The 19,326-nt window shown below is 46.0% G+C and overlaps 1 protein-coding gene across 3 annotated transcripts; it reads left to right on the forward strand.

The window, feature by feature from the left end:
• The first annotated feature begins 1,982 nt into the window (after positions 1–1,982).
• On the forward strand, positions 1,983–18,682 carry QDPR (quinoid dihydropteridine reductase). Of its 3 annotated transcripts, XM_025437587.3 has the most exons (7): positions 1,983–2,142; positions 4,230–4,322; positions 8,377–8,473; positions 10,502–10,642; positions 14,967–15,075; positions 16,408–16,491; positions 18,010–18,682. In XM_025437587.3, the coding sequence occupies exons 1-7, from the start codon at positions 2,044–2,046 to the stop codon at positions 18,113–18,115; spliced, it is 729 nt and encodes a 242-aa protein (XP_025293372.1). In that variant the 5' UTR covers positions 1,983–2,043; the 3' UTR covers positions 18,116–18,682. The 3 variants fall into 3 exon arrangements, with proteins under 3 accessions (XP_025293372.1, XP_048964547.1, XP_035570119.1); XM_049108590.1 differs by lacking the exon at positions 16,408–16,491; XM_035714226.2 differs by lacking the exon at positions 4,230–4,322 and having other exon boundaries at positions 1,989–2,142.
• Positions 18,683–19,326: the final 644 nt, after the last annotated feature.

The following is a 19,326-nucleotide window of genomic DNA, read 5'->3' on the forward strand; positions in this document are numbered from 1 at the left end:
TTTATTTATGATAGTCACAGAGAGAGAGAGAGAGAGAGGCAGAGACACAGGCAGAGGGAGAAGCAGGCTCCATGCAACGGGAGCCTGACGTGGGATTCGATCCCGGGTCTCCAGAATCGTGCCCTGGGCCAAAGGCAGGCGCTAAACCACTGCGCCACCCAGGGATCCCGGGACATACTATTCTAATGACCTCTCTCATGAGAACTCTGGATGTCAGGGCTGAGGCTGGAGTTCAGGTCTTTGAAATACAACAGCTCATCTTCATCACAGTATCCTGAAATAGCAAATGTTTTTCTGGAGGTGAATGGATACAAAAGGCTGAGAAGAAGGGTTTCATGTTAATACATGACCAATAATGTTATTTATTCTTATAGTAATGAAAGTCTGCTTTGGATCTGTGTAATACCTTTGCATTGTATTTCTGCCTCAGATGATGGACCTATGTCAACTTTTGGTATTTTAGAGATTGAGCAACTATTTTTAGAATAATTACTTTAGAAAAATATGGGAAACAGATGATTCCCAACAAGCTCTGGCAATGCTGAATGGAAGTGTGGTTAAGTAGGGCTCTGTTAAAGATCTGGGTTAAAATTCCTATTTCTCTGGGCAAGTGCTTGAGACTCTCATGCTCAGTTTCCTAATCTGTCATGGGATTGATGGCATCCAGAGGGCACCAAATAAATGGTGTTAACCTTCTCATCGGGTCTTCTAGCAATTCTGTTCCTGATAATGAAGCTTCTGATAATAGATGGTGTTGTGGGCTGCATCCTGTTCCCTAAGAACATATTTTTGTGTGCCTTATCTGGCACAAGTGTATTGAGCAAACATCTGTGTGTCTGCTTTGTACAACACTGTATGGTGGGAGGGTGACACAAAACATGTATAATATTGCCAAAACAGTGATACAAAAATTGTAGCATACTATACTTTAAATGTTTAACACTTCACAAATCAGTGCTTTTGAAACAACAACAATAAGACCACGAAAATTATTACAAGAGTTCTAAAAAATTTGACTACACGTGGGACAGCAGGCCTTTGGTCTGGTAGAGACAGTTTAAGATGCAGGTCCTATAATAGTGTCCTTGGACCTCTGTGACTGTATATAAGACTCCATTTGACAAGAATGTTGAAGGCCCACAGTTAAGCCCCACCAAATGGTACCAACTGCCCCCACTAAAACAGCCTGGCATTTTCTTTCTCCCAAACTCACAATCTCTAAGAAGTGCAGTGATGTAACAGAAGTAGTGGCAAAAATAATAGTATTAATAATGCTCAATCGGCATTTATTGAACTCCTACTACTAGCCACACACTGTTTTTAGTATCATTTTGAAAAATCCTTTCCAAAATCCTAGGAGGACAGACCATTAGCGTTCCCATTTTACCGAGAGGCGACTGTGGCACAGAGCCGCCGAGTAAGTTGCGTAGGGACACACAGCTATTAGACAGGGAGTCGAGCTTCAGAGCTTGCACTCTTATTTATTTATTTAATTTATTTTTTAAAAAATATTTTATTCATTTATTCATGAGAGACACACACAGAGACAGGCATAGACATAGGCAGGGGGAGAAGCAGGCTCCTCTCAGGGAGAGGATCCCCGATGGGGGATTTGATCCCAGCACCCCGCCCTCTGCCCCGGGATCACGCCCAGAGCTAAAGGCCGACGCTCAACCGCTGAGCCACCCAGGCGTCCCTTGCACTCTTATTTGAAGGTAAAATATATGCGTGGTTTGTGCCGTCGGCCCGACGGACTCTCGGCATCGTGAGCGCACACCTGCTCTCCACCCTCCCCGGGGGCCCTTAGCTCCGCGCCCTGCAAGCCCCAGGTGCCGGGCACCCACAGGCGGGCGGCGGGGCTCGTCCGGCGGGACCGCGCGCTAGGCGGCAGCCGCGGGCCCCGCGCAGGCTTGGCGGCCGCGCGATCCCTCTTGGCCGGTGGGCGGGCCGGCGGGGCGGGGCCGGGGCGGGGCCGGGCGACCCCGGGCGCCGCGCTCCGGCTCCGGGCGTTGGACCTTCGGCGAGCCGGGCGGGAGCAGCGGGATGGCGGCGGCGGCGGGCGAGGCGCGCCGGGTGCTGGTGTACGGCGGCAGGGGCGCGCTGGGCTCCCGATGCGTGCAGGCGTTCCGGGCCCGCAGCTGGGTAATTGGGCCGGGTCTCCCGCGGCTGGGGCGAGCGGCACGTTGGTGTTGGGTGGCAGGTGTGCGCGCTGGTGATCGGGGAGCATCGGGGCCTGCCCGGGCAGCCCGCGAGGGCGCTGGACCGCGCTGGGGCCCGTGTGCGCACCGGCCCGAGTGCTTGCGCGTGCATCGCAGGTGTGCCTGGCTGCTGGCTGGCTCCGCGTGTGTGCCCACGCTGCGCCCGCGGTGCCCGGCCCTTGCTGTGCAAGGAGGCGGGGGATGGGGCTGCTCGCTCGGGCTCGGCCAGGCCCCGAGAGAATTCCAGAGCGCGATGGAGAGGAGCGGGCTTGAGAGTCGGGGAGAGACAACGAGGCGGCGGCTCTGGGATCTCACTGCCAGGCGCGGGCCGCTGTTGCGTCACGCCCTCGAATCTCACTTTCCTCATCCGTAAAATGGAGGTAACGTTAGTGTTTACCCCTTAGGGCATTGTGCGCCTTGAATGAGATCACTGGTGTGGTTGTAAAGCACCTGACTCGTGGTAAAAACTCTTTAAATGTCAGCCATGAGTATTACCATAACTACCCGGTTCCTGCGGTCCACTCTGGACCTGGTATTTTGAAGGCGGAGCCCCGCAAATGCTGGTGGCTTCTTGTTTTGCGAAGACTGTTTCGACTACTTTGCATCGTCAGGTGTTGCTCCCCGTAGGGTGCAAGTAGGGGTGGCGCTGACCTCTGGCCCGAGACCCTCTCTGCGATCCTGGTGGAGACTCCGCCCTGTCTCTCCTCGCCGCAGCTGTCACTTGCACAAAATGTGCTGGAGATCTGGGGAGCTTTGCCTCGGGGGTTTAGTTAGTAGCGGCAGGAACCAGGGAGACAGGGTCCCAGGGTTTCCTTCCAGCTCAGAACCTGATATAGGACTTCTAAGGGATTCTCAGCACACCACCGCCTTCCTGCTCTCAACAGGCGCCTTCCAGGGTCTGAGGGGTGACAGTGGGGAACTTGTAAGGAGTGTTGGCCAGGGGCGAGGCACCGTGTTCCTACATACTCTTAATTTCATTTACTCTTCTCCAAATTTGGATATAGCAGATCCTGTTGGTATCCATGTGTTACAGATATGAGGGCTGTGAGTTCCCCTGGTGGGGGCACTTGGTAAAATCTGGCAAGCTGATTTACCTCTGACTGTCTCCCCTCCCTACCCCTTCATTTCTAGCAGCTCTGGGAGGGGCTACAACCTGGTGTATGTGTCTGTGTCCCCTGTGGCTGGTGACATGGAAGTAGTGAGTGTTCTTGAATGGAATCTGTGTTCTTCAAAGCTTGTGGTAGAGATACTTATCTCCAGGGCCTGTGGACCTTGGGGCCCTGGGAACTTTCTGAGAAAGAATTGGGTGTCACTTGTGCTTGGAGCTTTTTCAGTTAATTTTCACACTAGCCTTGTTAATTGTTAACCCCCATGAGAAAGCCACAATACTGCAGGATGAGGACCCAGAGCCATCCCTCTGTGCTCTGGGGCAGGGGTCTGAAAACTAGTCCTCCAAAGGCTGAACCTGGCCTGCCAGTACAGCTCAAGAACTAAGAATGGTTTCACATTTTTAAATGGGAGAAAAAAAAAAAAAAAAGAATACTATTTTGTGATATGTGAAAATTACACGAAATTCACATTTCTGGAGTTTTATTGGAATATAGCCACACCCATTCATGTATCTGTATTGTCTGTGGTTGCTCTGGGGTTCCAATAGCAGATCTGAGTTTTTGCAACACAGACCGTAAAGCTAGCAGAATATTTGGCCCTTTACACCAAAGATTTTTGCAGACCCCTGGTCTAAGGGTCTCTAGAAGTGCAGGGTTTGTCTTCAGAGGTGAGAGTGGAGGAGGAAGGTGAGGTGTTTGGAGGCAGATGAGATGGGCTGGGCTGGGGCTGGGTAAGGGGTAGGCCGGCTGAAGCCAGATGTCCCTGTAAGGATCCCAAGAGGTCAGTAGTGAGATCCTTTCTCTAGCGGGTTTTCTTTTAAGCTTCTTATCTGTCTCCACTGCCCCCATTTCTGGATGTGGATCTTTAATGGAATGACAACTTATTGTCTCTTGACCAAAGCTGTTTTCTCTTTCACGCCAGTGGGTTGCCAGCATTGATGTGGTGGAGAATGAAGAGGCCAGTGCTAGCGTGGTGGTTAAAATGACAGACTCATTTACCGAGCAGGCTGACCAGGTAATTCCAGAAAGAGACCCCCCCACACACACCCAAGCACTGTAGTAGGGAGACCCTAGGAGGGGAGTGGTTTCCACTGGTGGTGTGTTCTTTTTTTTTCCAACTAGTATTTTCTGTGAAAGCCATTTGTGCTCATGGAGGGAAATTTGGAAAAAGTAAAAAAACAAAACAAAAAAGAAGATAAATTACTTGTAATCCATTTCTAGATAGCTCAATGTTCACGTTTTGGCCCATTTTCTTGTCTTTTCTATGCATGCTATATGTTTTTAGTTTTATAAGTTGAGATAATCTTGTATTTTATATTTTATGGTCAGCTTTTTTTAACTTAATTTAAATACTGCAGACCACTTAAAAAAACTCCTGTGTGTCAGCGTGTGATTTTTAATTTCCTTAGTTTCCACTTCCTGCACATGTGTTTTGCAGTTTTTCTTTTTTACCATTATCAAGAATCCTGTGGTGAACATCTTTGTTTCCATCTCTGATTATTTAGGATGCATTCTAAAAAGTGGAGCTTCCTGGTTCAAAGCATGGATACTAACAAAACAGGTTATTTTTAATTATCAAATGATATGCTAATTGTAAAACGAGAAGTCAAATAAATATTAAGTAAACTGTGAAATACCCCGTTTCTCCCCATGATAGTGTCACTGTTGATGGGCGTCTTGGTATAAATATCAGGGATGCTCTTAAGTGGGCTGATCTTTCTGGAAGAGCCATTCCCACAAGCTGGTTGGGGGACTGTACTCTGGTTCTCTTGCCAGCACTGCAGCCCGCATTTCCAAGGAAATCTCCACATCATGCTTTATGCCATGTGCCATACTTTTGTAAACACTCAATGAAGCAGGTGAGCAGGTGGTGATAGTCCCATTTTATGGCTTGGGAGACCGAGTTTCAGACACTTAAGTGACATGGCCAGCAGGCTAGCGGGTGGTGGAGTAGGGAGCATGGATTTTCTAATAAGAGATTTCCTGGGGTGCCTGGGTGGCTTAGCCGGTTGACCATCCCTCCAACTCTTGATTTCGGCTCAGGTCACGATCTCAGGGTCTTGGGATTGAGCCCTTCGTTAGACTCCATGCTCAGCTTGGATCCTCAAGGAAATCTGCTTGAGTATTCTCTCTCCCTCTCTAAAATAAATTTAAGAATCTTTAAGAGAAAAAAAAGTCAAAAGAAATTTATTAACAACTTTCATAAGCTCAGGGTCTGCTCTTTGTTTAGTTATGCTTTCTCTAATAATCTGAACACTGTTGGGACTCTGATGTTTGATGGTCCTTAGCGGAGTTTTAACAAATATTTCAGATTTTAAAAATGATGCATGTATGATGTAGAAAATTCAGTAAAGCAAAAAGAAGGGGGGGAATCATTTTTAGTCCCACTATGTAAGTAATGTTTTGTATTTCCTTCCAATCCATTTCTCCAAACGTATACATGTGTTCAGTCTAAAAATTAAAAAAACAAAAACAACCCAAACTGAGCATACTGTCCTGCTCATTTGCTCTTTCTAAAGCATCAGTCTGACAGAGGTTAGTATATATAAAGCCAGCTGACTTCTCCTAGAATATAGATTTTTGTTCTTTTTTTGACATGATCCTGGTGTTTTCTATACCTGTTGATTACCTTTTGGCCTTAATGATAAAACCCAACCTGTTGTTAAGTGTCAGGCACCTGTTCTGAGTGCTTTATTCACATTGATTTGCTTAATCTCTGTAACATTCACAGACCAAAGTTTCTGATTGATTTCTCTTTCAGAAATGGGGAATTTGAAGCAGGGAAAGGCTCTGGTATTTGTTCAAGGTCAAACAGGTGGGAGGTGTCAGAGCTGGGATTTGAACCTAGGCAATGGGGTTTGATATCTGCCCTCTTGGCAGCATGGGCTGCCTCCTAGCAACATGGCTCCATGTGAACAAAGCAATAATAGCTAAAATAAATGCAAGGAAGCACCCAGGCTTGGGTATTTGCAGCCCTTCTGGATGTGGTTCTCTGTAGTGTTTCTGTGTTTACTGTCTCTTCGATTCCTGTTAATTGTAAGTTTCTGATGTCACATGCATTTTTGAAATTGTCCTCATCTGAGACTTGACTTGATAGTGCATTTTATTTTAAAAGATTATTTATTTATTTATTCATGAGAGACAGAGACATAGGCAGAGGGAGAAGCAGGCTCCATGCAGGGACCCTGATGTGGGACTCCATCCCAAACTCATATCATGCCCTGAGCCAAAGACAAATGCCCAACCGCTGAGCCACCCAGGCGTCCCTTGATAGGCATCTCTCCATCTTTGTCTTTATAATGCACTTAGTTATTACAAGCTCAGATTTTTAAAACCTTTTACGCTCCCTAACCCCCCACTCACCCAACTAAGAGTTTCTGGACAAACCATGACATCTTTTTGTTTTTAAGGCTTCAGAAAAGGAAATTCAATCCTAACACATGGAAAATTGACCCCCAAGGCAGGAAATTCACTAGAGAGAGTGAGGAGATAAGATGTGAGAAAGACATTAAATCTTTTTTTTGGAGGGAAGAGGGAGAGAGAGAATCTTAGGCAGCCTCCACCCCCAGCATGGAGCCCTTAATGGGGCTTGATCTCAGGACTTTGAGATCACGTCTTGATTGAAACCCCCCCCCCCCCCCCCCCCGCCGACCTGAAAGTCATTCATTAAGTCTAATGAAAAACTACTATTAGAAAACTATTGGGCAGAGAACAAAATTGGAGGAGGAGGAATTTAAAAATGCATAAATGTGAAAAAAAAAAAGTCAAACAGGTGCGTTGTTTCTGCAAGCTCTGTACTTCCCTGAAAAGTAGAACATGCACAGGGTTGTGTGTGCATACGGACGTTGGGAGAGATCCAACTTCCAGCAGCTGTGATCTGGCCTCTTGGTAACAGGACTTGGTTTAAGAACAAGAGATGGGGGCAGCCTGGCAACCAGGGTAATAGGAGAAAGGTCAACAAATGTAAGGCAGGGTTAGATGGGATGATCATGAGTAGAGGCCATGGGGAATTCCAGAATTTCTTACAAGGAAAGATGTAGGTATAGGGTGTAGGGAGAGGAAGGAAAGATTGGTTTCCATTGCCAGAGCATTCTCTTTGAGAGAGTGATTGGGGGCCTCAGAAATTGCTGGAGAAGGCAAGAGGACAGATCATGTTGTCGCTGGCAAAGATACACGGTCCCAGGTTAAGTCACCTCAGCCATGCTGGAGAAATGTGAAAGGGCCGTGGTCGGTGGCCAGAATTGCCTGTCTTGCCAGATTTTTGTTTTAATAAATTATAACAGAAGGACATGTATATATTTTCAATACTTTAAAAATTTCAGACAGAAGTAAAGAGATAAATGAACACCCGGCACTTAGTATTTACTAACATTTTACCATGGACTGTGTTTTTTTTAATTGAAGTATAGTTGACTTTTTTTATTGGTCTTAAAAATATTTCTCATTGGCATTTTGATTTGGGGTTGCAAGTGATTTGGGGTTGCAAGTGGGATTTTTGTATTGAGGGGACAAGAGAATTGATTATCTCACGTTATGATTCTGTGATGCCTGAAGAAAGTCTGGAAAGAAATATACCAGCAGGTTAGCTTTGGGTATCGATGCTCTGTGAATTTTTTAAAGCCTTCTCCTACTTTTCTTTATTCATTTTTTTAATTAAGGATTTTATTTATTTATTTGACAGAGAAGGAGACAACACAGGTGGGGGAAGAGGTAGTGGGAGAGGGAGAAGCAGGCTCACTGAACAGGGAGTAGGTAGGATGTGGGGCTTGATCCCAGGGCCCTTTGATCGATCATGACCTGATCCAAAGGCAGACCTCCAACTGACTGAGCCATCCAGGCAGCCCCATCTTTATTAGTTGTTTTATTCCAGGCATGCTTATGTCTCACCCTTTTAGAATGTTCACAAGAAGACACTAGACTGCTTTATAAAAATCACATTGAAATGTAGTTGGGGTTCACCATCTGACATGCTTATTAGAGATTGGTCCTGCATCTACATTTTCAAAGTGTTATTCACCTGTTTAGGTTTACCTGATGGTTTATGCACCTTTCCCCCCCTTTCGTTTAAGGTGACTGCTGAGGTCGGAAAGCTCTTGGGTGAAGAGAAGGTGGATGCGATCCTTTGTGTGGCCGGAGGCTGGGCTGGGGGCAACGCCAAATCCAAGTGTGAGTCCTTTTTTGCATTAACCATTCATTCTTGTCTGCTCTTTGTCCAGCTGGCACAGATTGGGGCCATCCTATTTGCCAGGGCTGATGTTTTTCTATATTTCTCCCAGAATCTTTGCAGTAGCTCTGTGACGTAGGGATTAACCTCCCATGGGACAGATGAAGGAAAAGCTTCCCATAAATGGGGTTAGGGGAGGGGGGATGTTGAGTTTGAAGTTTAAAATAGAAGCAGAGGGTGTAGCTCAATCAGTTGAGCATTTGCCTTGGGCTCAGGTCCTGATCCAGGGGCCCTGGGATCGAATCTTGTGTCGGGCTTCCTGCTTTTTGGGGAGCCTGCTTATCCCTCTCCCTCTGCCTCTCTCCGTCTCTCATGAATAAATAAATTTAAAAATCTTAAAAAAACAAAACAAAACATAGAAGCAGAATGAAATTATCATTGTTTCTACCCTAAGCTTTCAGGGCCTACAAGGACTCAACATTGAATATGTATTAACGCTGAGTACATTTTTCAACTTCTTACGAAAATTTCCAAATACACAGAGAAGTTGGAAGAACAGTTCCTTGAATACCACGTGCCCTCTATCTAGATTCAGTAATTACCATTTGCCGTCCTTGCACATTCTTGCCTCCTGGTGTGGGTGTATCCTGCATGTGTGATTTTTTATTAAGCATTTGAAAGTATGTTGACATTTGCCCATCCTTCGACATGTATCTTCAGGGAGCAAACCCATTCTCCTATGTTCTAATAATACCATTTCCATACCTAAGAAAGTTAATAATAATTCTATAAGACTAATAATATTCAGCCTGGATTCAAATTCCTCAGTGTGTTCCAAATCTTGTATCATTATTTGTTTGTTTGTTTTTACCCCATCTAAATATTCCAGTCAGGGTTTGTGCATTGCATTCTGTTGTTATTTTTAGTCTGTTAATTTAGATTTTATTTTCCTGTGATCAACTTGGTGAGTTTGGGCCATTTTTGCCATAGAATGTCCCAGAGGCCCCCGTCAAAGCTGTTTTAAAAAGGAATTGATTTGGGGGCATCTCTGTGGTTCAGAGGTTGAGTGTCTGCCTTTGGCTCAAGTCATGATCCCAGGGTCCCAGGCTCCCTGCAAGGAGTCTGCTTCTCCCTCTGCCTGTGTCTCTGCCTCTCTCTCTCTGTCTCTCATGAATAAATAAATAAAATCTTAAAAAAAAAAAAAATAAAGGAATCGATTTTCTGTGAAATCAGTTAAATGTAAAATTGGTATTTTGTGGGGTGATCAGGTTGGTGAAACATGCTTGATGGCCTTTTGTGTGTTTTGGGAACAAGAATTGATACTTTTTTGTCTAGTCCTTTATAGCCAAGAAATGCAGTCAGCATCTTGGTTATCACCTCCTGAAGACCCCTCCTCCTGTATCAGGAGGGCTTTCTTTCTAGATTATGGGTGTCTTGCCTGGCTGGTGATGTGATATACGTTACCACTTAATCCCTGCTACGTCTCAGGCAAGGCCAGAGGGTTAAAATAAGTGTGAAATGGTTGTTATATCAGTTTTCTTTTAAAGAGCCTTTAAAGCCAGTATTAAACTTCCAGCCATAAAAAATGTGGCTCTATAAAAAATCCTCTTGATGCCCATGCAGTACTCAGCTGTCAGATTTTTATCACAGGTAAAACCTGACTTAGACCTACGGCTTCTTATTACACATCTAATGCCTTTCATCGTCCCCTTCCTTTAAGATGTTCTATAGGGTAGAATGATTTTTGAGGTGAAGCCAGTCCAGCATATTCGTTAACAGTCCTCATTGACTGGCTAAAATTTTACCAGCGGACAGATGAGGGAGCTGAGACGTGGGTAATCACACAGTCTGGGTTTGAACCTAAGTTTCTGACCACAGGCCCTGTTCTGTCTGGACTGGACCTTGCAGTCAGGGACCGGGAGAGCAGGAGAGGCTCTCTGCACTTCCTTGTTAGATGCCGTGAGCAGAGCTCACCTTCCACTTTCTTCACTGCGAATGCTGAGCTCATGTGTTGTTCTTTCTTTGCTCAGCTCTCTTTAAAAACTGTGACCTGATGTGGAAGCAGAGCATGTGGACATCAACCATCTCCAGCCACTTGGCCACCAAGCACCTCAAGGAAGGAGGCATCCTAACCTTGGCTGGTGCCAAGGCTGCCCTGGATGGGACTCCTGGTAAGCCTTCATTTCCTGGTCTGTGAAATGGGAGCGAGTGCTCGCTTCGGCAGCACATGTACTAAAATTGTGAAATGGGAGCGCTTACTCTTGCCCACTGGGTTGCTGGGCACTCTGCTGAGGTGAGGGGCCTGGGAGCCTTTTACCCTCCAAGATGCTTCACAGATAGGTGGAGTTTGCTTCCTTCAGGCCTGGATCTCTTTAGGGGAAGGACTCTTGACCCTTCTGCTTGCATTGTCTTCCTGTTGGTGGTGGATACAGGGTCCTGTAATCTGGCATGCCCACCCGCTTCATTTATCTGGGATCCACCCAGGGAGTGGTGCTGAGCTAGATTTTAATCAGTTAATAAACAAGTTTTATCATCATCATATCACACTGTGTCCGTAGGTCCCTGGGAAGCAGCCCAGCCTCTGAAAACGGTGGAGGCCGTTAGAGTAAGAGAAGCTAGCTGCGAATTCCTCACTTGAGCTGGGTGGCTTCAAACAGATTATTTGATATCTTTGACCAAATCCTGCTGTAGTTTCTTTAATTGTCAAGTGAGAGTAACGCCTCCCCAAAGTGTAGCTATGAGGCATTTGAGGCATGGATGTGTATGCAGTGCCCAGTATGCCCCGAGCCTTCTTACAGCCACTCTTTTCCTTTCGTGTATATTTTCATTTAATCCCAAGGTGGTCGGTAATTACCTTTTTCGTTCACAGGGAAGCTAACTAACTAGAACTTAGAGAGGTGAAGTGACTGATTGTTATATAAGTGACCTGCAAATTTACTTTGAACCAAAACCCTGATCATTTCTAAATGGTGTGCTTGTTCTCCAGTATCACATGGATGGATGCTTTCCTTTTATATTTTTACACCCAGTGTGACAATGGACCATGCCCCTGGTGGGGCTTTAAATAGCAATTTATTTCCTCACAGTTCCTGGAGGCTGGAAAGTCTAAGATGAAGGTGCTGGCAGGGTTGGTGTCTTCTGAGGCCTGTCTCCTTGGCTTGCAGGCTGCGTCTTCTCCCCGGGTCCCCTCTTTGTATGTCTGTGTCCTGACCTCCTCTTGTAAGGAGACCCATCAGATTGCATTAGAGCCGCCACAAAAGACCTCATTTTAGCTTTATGACACCTTTAAAGACCTTGTCTCCAAATACAACCACTTTCTGAGGTGCTGCAGGTTAGGACTTCAACACATGATTTTTGGATATATAATTCAACCCATAACACTCCCTTTGGGATAAGGCTAATGAAACTTGAGTGGTATGGGGCTTACAGCACAGGGGGGCAGAAAGTGTCTACCTCTACTATCTAGGCAAGCTCATCTCTTGAGAAAAGGAGAGGAGGGTTTTTTTTTTGGGGGGGGTAGCCTTTTTAGTAAGTGGTAGAGAACTTGAATGCCTTTTTCAATTTTAATCTAAGTCACTGAAGTGTGAGGCTCTTACAAATTAACGATTTCTTGTCACTCATTTTTATTCGATGTCTTGGAGCATATGATCTTACAAGTCCACAGCGCTTGCAGTAATTAATGCTGTGTAAATGTTAGATGTTAGTTTGGTGGAGATTGGATTTTTCTTAAAGGTGACATACAGCAGGGGCACTGGAAAGTGAGTCGAGATATGAGTGAATAGCTTGACATTTAAAAAAGAAAACCCGGGATCCCTGGGTGGCTCAGCGGTTTAGCACCTGCCTTTGGCCCGGGGCAGGATCCTGGAGTCCCGGGACCGAGTCCCATGTCTGGCTATCACGTCGGGCTCCCAGCATGGAGCCTGCTTCTCCCTCCTCCTGTGTCTCTGCCTCTCTCTCTCTCTCTCTCTGTCTATCATAAATAAATAAATATTAAAAATAAATAAATAAAAAAAATAAATAAATAAAATAAAATAAAAAAGAAAACCCTACGACCAAACGACTAATTTTTCTAAAAGACCGAACAGTCTCTTTATGTTGGTTTTTAAATATCTTTTTTATTTATTTATAGTTTCAGATACTGGTTAAGACTGCAGGTTCTGGAACCGCACCGGTTGGTCTTTGGTTGTGGTTTGGCCACTTACTATGCAACATTTGGCAAGTTACTTAACCTCTCTGGGCCTCAGTTTTATCATCTATAAAATGGGGGTAAAATACCTCCTCTATATGGTGATTGTGACTTATAAATGTCTTAATGGACATAAATGGCTCAGAAAGATATTATAGGGGCAGTAGTCAATGTGAAAATTATTTATTACTATTTATTATTATTATTTCTTATTACTTATTCCAGACTGACTTTAAAAGCCCAGCGATTTCTGCTTCATATATCAATAAGCTTATTCATTTTTAAGTTCTTAGTTAGGTGTTGTTAAATTTATTTGAGTCATGGAGTCTTTAAACTTTGATTTGGAACCCGGGGAAATCTGTGTATAATCTAAAAGTAAATGACAAACAGCCTTAGTGGTCCTTCAGATACAAGAAAGGTTGTTCAAAACTGGAAAGTTTTCTCTTAGAAAAGCGCTCAGAAAACCCCACTCTCCTACATCCCAGCTTGTATTTACAGACTATCTCCTGGTGGATAAACTATCAGAATGAGGGTGACCACTCTTTTACCACTTAGGGATCTGTGCTGTGTTTGGAAATCAGTCTTTAGGGACAGCACCAATCCTTTTAATAATTGGGAGGAAGGTATTTATCTTCTTCACGAATGCACGAATTTTTTTTTTTTTTTTGCATCTTGGCAAATGATCTCCTTACCCACATTGTATAGAATCCTGTGGAATTAAATCGTTAGGGTCTGGTAGCTTGTTGGTGGTTGCTTGTTTCTTTCTTCATTGTGTCATTTGAATGGAATGAGGAGGGGGCCCTGGATGTCTGTTGGGGCCTGGGGCTGCATGCATAAGATTCGTGTACTGGTTTATTTTAATTGTGCAGAGTTCGGGGCGCCTGGGTGGCTCAGTGGTTGAGTGTCTGCCTTTGGCTCAGGTCGTGATCCTGGGATCCTGGAATGGAGTCCTGCATAGGGCTCCCCACAGGGAGTCTGCTTCTCCCTCTGCCTGTGTTTCTGCCTCTCTCTCTCTCTCTTTCTCTCTCTCTGTCTTATGAATAAATAAATAAAATCTTAAAAAAATTAATCATGCAGAGTTCGTCAGGTCTTTGTGTCCCTGTTGGCTTCCTTCCCCCGATTAGACATAGAAGCCAGAGATGGTGAAATCTTCTCGTGCTTCTAAATAACTCTTTGAGACCTTGACCCTTTTTTGCAATCCAGGGTTGCTGTTGGAACGCTTAGTGATTGGTTCCTCAGCAGGGCTGTGATCCCCACCTCCCCTGGACATTGGGTGCCTCCTGGACTGTTATACTCTGAACAGCGTGAGTGCTAGCGTTTTCTAAGGAGGCTGCTGATCTGGAGGAGAGGCATTTACAGCGACTAAACCTTGCTTCTCTGTTGTTGGTTGATGAGAATCCACAGTTGGGTGCTATGGGGGAGAGAGACTGGGTTCATGCCACCCATCCGTGGGACAAATGGAAACCTGTCCTAGTAAAAGGCCTGCCTTGCTTCAGTCTGCAAACATTCACTGACCGGCGGCAGGAAAGGAAAGTTGTAGGTGGCATGTGTACTTAGGTGATAATTGTTCCACTTCTATATTTGGTAAACAGCGAGTGGGACTCCAGGGCACGTTACTTCTGTTCACTTGACAGGAAACGTTTATTGAGTGCCCACCCTGTGCTGAGCCCACAGGTAAGTACATTATCCCCATTTACCAGGTAGGGGTAACGGGGTTAGAAAGGTTTTGAGAACTTACCCGGATCTCTTCAGTGGTGAGTGGAAGAGCTGGGATTTAAACTCCGGCAGCCTGCACTCCAGATGACACTCCGTCGTGCCCACAAGCATTTTTCCATCCGAGGGAGTTGCATGACCTTTAACCTTGGTGCAAGTCTGTGTATGAGTCTGGGCACCTGACACACCCTGTCTGCACCTCAGCAGTACAAATAACATCAACTTTGTGGTTTTTATGATAAATGCTAAGTGCTGGGTGAATAACAAGTGCACTTGAGGGGATCCCTGGGTGGCTCAGTGGTTTGGCACCTGCCGTTGGTCCAGGGCATGATCCTGAAGTCCTGGGATCAAATCCCACGTCGGGCTCCCTGCATGGAGCCTGCTTCTCCCTCTGCCTGTGTCTCTGCCTCTTTCTCTCTCTCTGTGTTTCTCATGAATAAATAAAATCTTAAAAAAAAAGTGCACTTGAATATTAGGTTCCTTTCACTTTTCTCTGCAGGTGTCCATCCTTCTCTTCCTCCCCAACTGGCATGGTATTCTGCAGACACACTCGTGGTGGCCACTGGTCACTGACCTGTCTTCCCCCCCTTCCACAGGGATGATCGGCTACGGCATGGCCAAGGGTGCTGTTCATCAGCTCTGCCAGAGCCTCGCCGGGAAGAACAGCGGCATGCCTTCTGGCTCTGCGGCCATCGCCGTACTCCCGTAAGTGGTGGGGGCTCCCCGTCCGCTACCCACCTCTGCCCACTGCCAGGAGTCCACATGTGAGCAGCTTTCCACCAGGGACTTGGCTTCTAAAATTTGCTAGAGGCCCTGAAGATACTTCTTCGGATGTTGGGAGTATCCCGGGCTGTCCACAGTAGCTGATTGGCTGATGGGTGGGTCTGTCTGTCTGTCTTTACTCTGTCTTTCTGTTTGTTTTTTTTTCTTTCCTCCATCATCCCTCTGCCTCTCCTTATTAAAAGTAATCTACACGTTTTATTTTAATATTTGTAGTTCTTTCAAGTCATTATAAGGCCAGTGGAAGAGAGATTGTATTTAGTGTTTGTGTTTGTTATTGTGTGTGTGGTGGGGGACATGTCTGAGGGACAATACGGGACACTGGGAGATGATCTTGTGACCAGGAGGAAGGTCCTCGCTAGCCAGCTGTCCCAGGCAAGGCAGCTGCTTTGGACATAGGGTTCCTTTCTGCTGGAATGATTCTAGCACCAACTGGCTTGCCTCTTACCTGCAGTTCTTTTTTTTTTTTTTTTTCCCCCCAAGATTTTATTTATTTATTCATGAGAGACACAGAGAGAGAGGCAGAGACACAGGCAGAGGGAGAAGCAGGCTCCCTGTGGGAAGCCCAATGCAGGACTCAATCCTGGGACCCGGGATCACTCCTGGGCCGAAGGCAGACGCTCAGCTGCTGAGCCTCCCGGGCGTCCCTTGCCTGCAGTTCTATAAAGTACATGTTGGGACTGCGAGGGCCCTGGGCTTTCTGGGTCCCTTTCATTTGTGAGCTTCTGTGACCTGCTCTGCCAGCTACTTTGAATTATTCCTCAGGCCTCACTGTTCTTGGGAAGAGTCCTACCTGCCTGAATCCTGTCTTTTCATAAGATTTTGTAGAAAACATGTTTGCCGCAAAAATGAAGGATGAAACAGTCTTTTTCCCCTTATTTAAAGGAATATTATTCTTATTAGCCTTAAAAAGCCCTGAGAAGAGTCTGCTGCATTTTAGGGAGTGAATAAAGATGTAAACAGCGAAGCAGTTTACTTAATAAAGACTATAGGTAAGAACAGGCTGTGTTTAAAGAGGCTCTTTCGTTTGGTTCTGTCTGCCTGAGGGGTGAGTCCCAAAGCCCCTCACTGAATGATGCTTGGACGTGGTCTCTGTAATGTGGGGCTTCCGGGCTCCTCTCCGATTGTCCTTGTGTGGTCTCCCCATGTAAACACGGCCACCTTGGTGCCAGAGACTCAGGGCACGTTTTCCTGGCCGCGGAGGTCGGGGCAGCAGTGGGGAGGCACACATGACAGGGCTGTGTCTGTGCACCGCAGGGTTACCCTGGACACCCCGATGAACAGGAAATCCATGCCCGAGGCCGACTTCAGTTCCTGGACCCCCTTGGAGTTCCTGGTTGAGTGAGTATTGACATGCCATAATGTGGGCAGCTTCCTGCCTGGGTTCCTGCCTTTTACAGACCAGGGGCCATGCCAGGTTCTCTCCTCTAACCAGTCCAGGTGGCTCTGGGAGGTTACCAGGCCCCTGAGGGTGTGTCACACACATATCAGTGTGGATCTCAGGGAGCTGGGGTGAGAGTGCTGATGTGAATCTCGAGCTGACCAGCCTGAGTGCATTGTCGACTGCTCCAGGCCCCAGTTTTCCTGTCCATATAATGGGTCCGTAGTAATTATTAAGGGGACTACATGTGGTAGCGCTTGGCATAGTGTCTGACCCACACAGTGGGTGCTTGGTAAGCCTCCACTCCTGTTAATGGCATCGTCTCTGCTACTGAGGAGCAGTGAGCACTGTGGGAGTAAGATGCTGATCTAGATGCATAACTGGGCTCTCGGGCCTAAATTAGTGCAGAGCCACAGACCTACAAAAATTATCTTCTTTCCCGAAATCACATTTCCATGTTTGTGAAGATGGGTGGCATTTGAAGATCAGGAAAGAGTGAATTCCTCATTTCTTTCATGTGTGTGTGTGCCTAGATCTCAATTCCCCAAACCCTCTGTGCAGTAAGCACGTATTCTCCAAGCACCCACTGTGGGCCAGGTGCTGTGCTGGGCCCTGGGTGGGGACGTAAATAAGGTGCAGTCCCTGCCCTCACCGAGCTGGGGACAACCTTACCCTGCAGTGCCAGCATGTGAGCCCTTCGATAGCTGTTATGCAAGATGTTTGCAAAGTTTGAGATGTGCTTCTGGCCTGAGGTTACATCCCATTTTAATTAAATTGAGGGATATCAGGGACTTTTATTTGATGTTTGGAGCTAGTTTTATGAAGGCCTTGTTATATGCCAGGTACCACTTTAAGCACTTAAAACTATTATTTAATGTTCACAGCAAGTCAGTGGGGGAAGTTTGAGGACTTGGAGGCGTGGGGGCAGGGGAGGTAAGTATCGTGCCTCAGATCACGTAGCAGAGCCCAGATCTGAGCTGGGCAGTGTGGCTACAGAGCTTGTGGTCTCAACAAGGCCCACAGTTCTTTCTGCCAGCCACAGTTTGAATTGTGTTTTGCATTTAAAAACATGTTTTTTTTTTTTTTTTTTTTTAAAGCCAGCACTTCCAGCAACATCTCTGACCTAGACGCTAGATGGAACATCTGGGGTCAGGTGTCTGAATTAGTGCCACGCCATAGGTCCACAGAGGGTGGCTGGGGCAGCCATCCTTTGTTCCAGAAATCATGACCCCATTTGTGAGATTTGAAAACACACAGGGGACACCTGGGTGGCCTAGTGGTTGAGTGTCTGCCTTTGGCTAAGGGTGTGATCCTGGAGTCCTAGGATCAAGTCCCACACTGGGCTCCCCACGTGGAGCCTGCTTCTCCCTCTGCCCATGTCTCTGCCTCTGTGTGTGTGTGTCTCATGAATAAATAAATAAAACCTTAAAAAAAAAAAAGAAAAAGGAAATGTATAAAGCTTATCTTCTTTGTTCTAGAACCTTCCATGACTGGATCACAGGGAAGAACCGGCCGAGTTCAGGAAGCCTAATCCAGGTGGTAACCACGGAGGGGAAGACGGAGCTTACCCCCGCATATTTTTAAGCTTCATCTCAGTGCCTGTTAGGGACCTGCCAGAAGAGTCGTTTATCTCAGTGTGACTGTGTCTGGTCCTGTGTTTCCTGTAATCTTGTTTGTGGTACGAGATAGTGAATCCTGTTTTTCCTCTCTCCTCATGTGCATTTGTTCTCCTCGGACAGTGTAAAATGTTTATGGTAAATAAAAATGTGTGAGGGTGGAGGCCCGCGGAGAGCACCATTGGTCTGTGTTAGCTGTGTAAGTTTGGGAGGTCTTGAATGGGCCCCTCTTGTATCTGTCATCTCGAATTGCATTTGAGACAGGGATTCTCTGTTCCTGACAGTGCCTGTTGTCTAATTCAGAGATTTGTTGATGATTGGGGATGTCTGGGGGTCTGAGTTATTGAATGTTATGTTTATGTCACGGACCTAGTTTTTGGAGCCTCGAATGGAACTGCCTTAAAAGTGGTATTTTGTGGTATAAGCAAAATCCTGTGGACTCCGTGAAGATATCTTTTCCTGTGCAGTTGCCAAAAGTGCAACAGAACTACTTGTGATTACTTAGTTTATCTTCCTAATAAACACACTTAATTTATTGTGTTGTCTTCTTTAATCAACTGTATCTTAAACATAGTCATAGATTAATGTACCACAGTCACGGGAAGGGGGCAGACTCAAAGCCGGAGATACGATTTTTTTTTTTAAGATTTTATTTTTGATGAGAGACACAGAGAGGCAGAGACATAGGCAGAGGGAGAAGCAGGCTCCCTGCAAGGAGCCCCATGCGGGACCTGGTCCCAGGACCCTGGGATCACGACCTGAGCTGAAGGCAGACACTCCAATCACTGAGCCACCTAGGTGCCCCTAAAACAATTTTTTTTATGTTTTTTTATTTTTTATTTTTTTATTTATTCATAGAGACGCAGAGAGAGAGAGGCAGAGACACAGGCAGAGGGAGAAGCAGGCACCATGCAGAGAGAGCCTGATGCGGGACTCGATCCAGGGTCTCCAGGATCACGCCCTGGGCTGCAGGCGGCACTAAACCGCTGCGCCACCAGGGCTGTCCCTAAAACAATTTTTATAGAGGTAAAATTCAAATAACAAAATGAAGCATTTATAAGTGAAAAATTCAATAGCATTTACTGTGTTCACAGTGCTCTTTCACCACCACGGTGCTGTCTAGTTCTTTTTTTTTTTTTTTTTTTTTTAAGATTTTTTTATTCATGAGAGTCAGAGAGA

This window comes from Canis lupus, chromosome 3, assembly GCF_003254725.2.
Source record: "Canis lupus dingo isolate Sandy chromosome 3, ASM325472v2, whole genome shotgun sequence".
NCBI classification, from domain to species: Eukaryota; Metazoa; Chordata; class Mammalia; order Carnivora; family Canidae; genus Canis; species Canis lupus.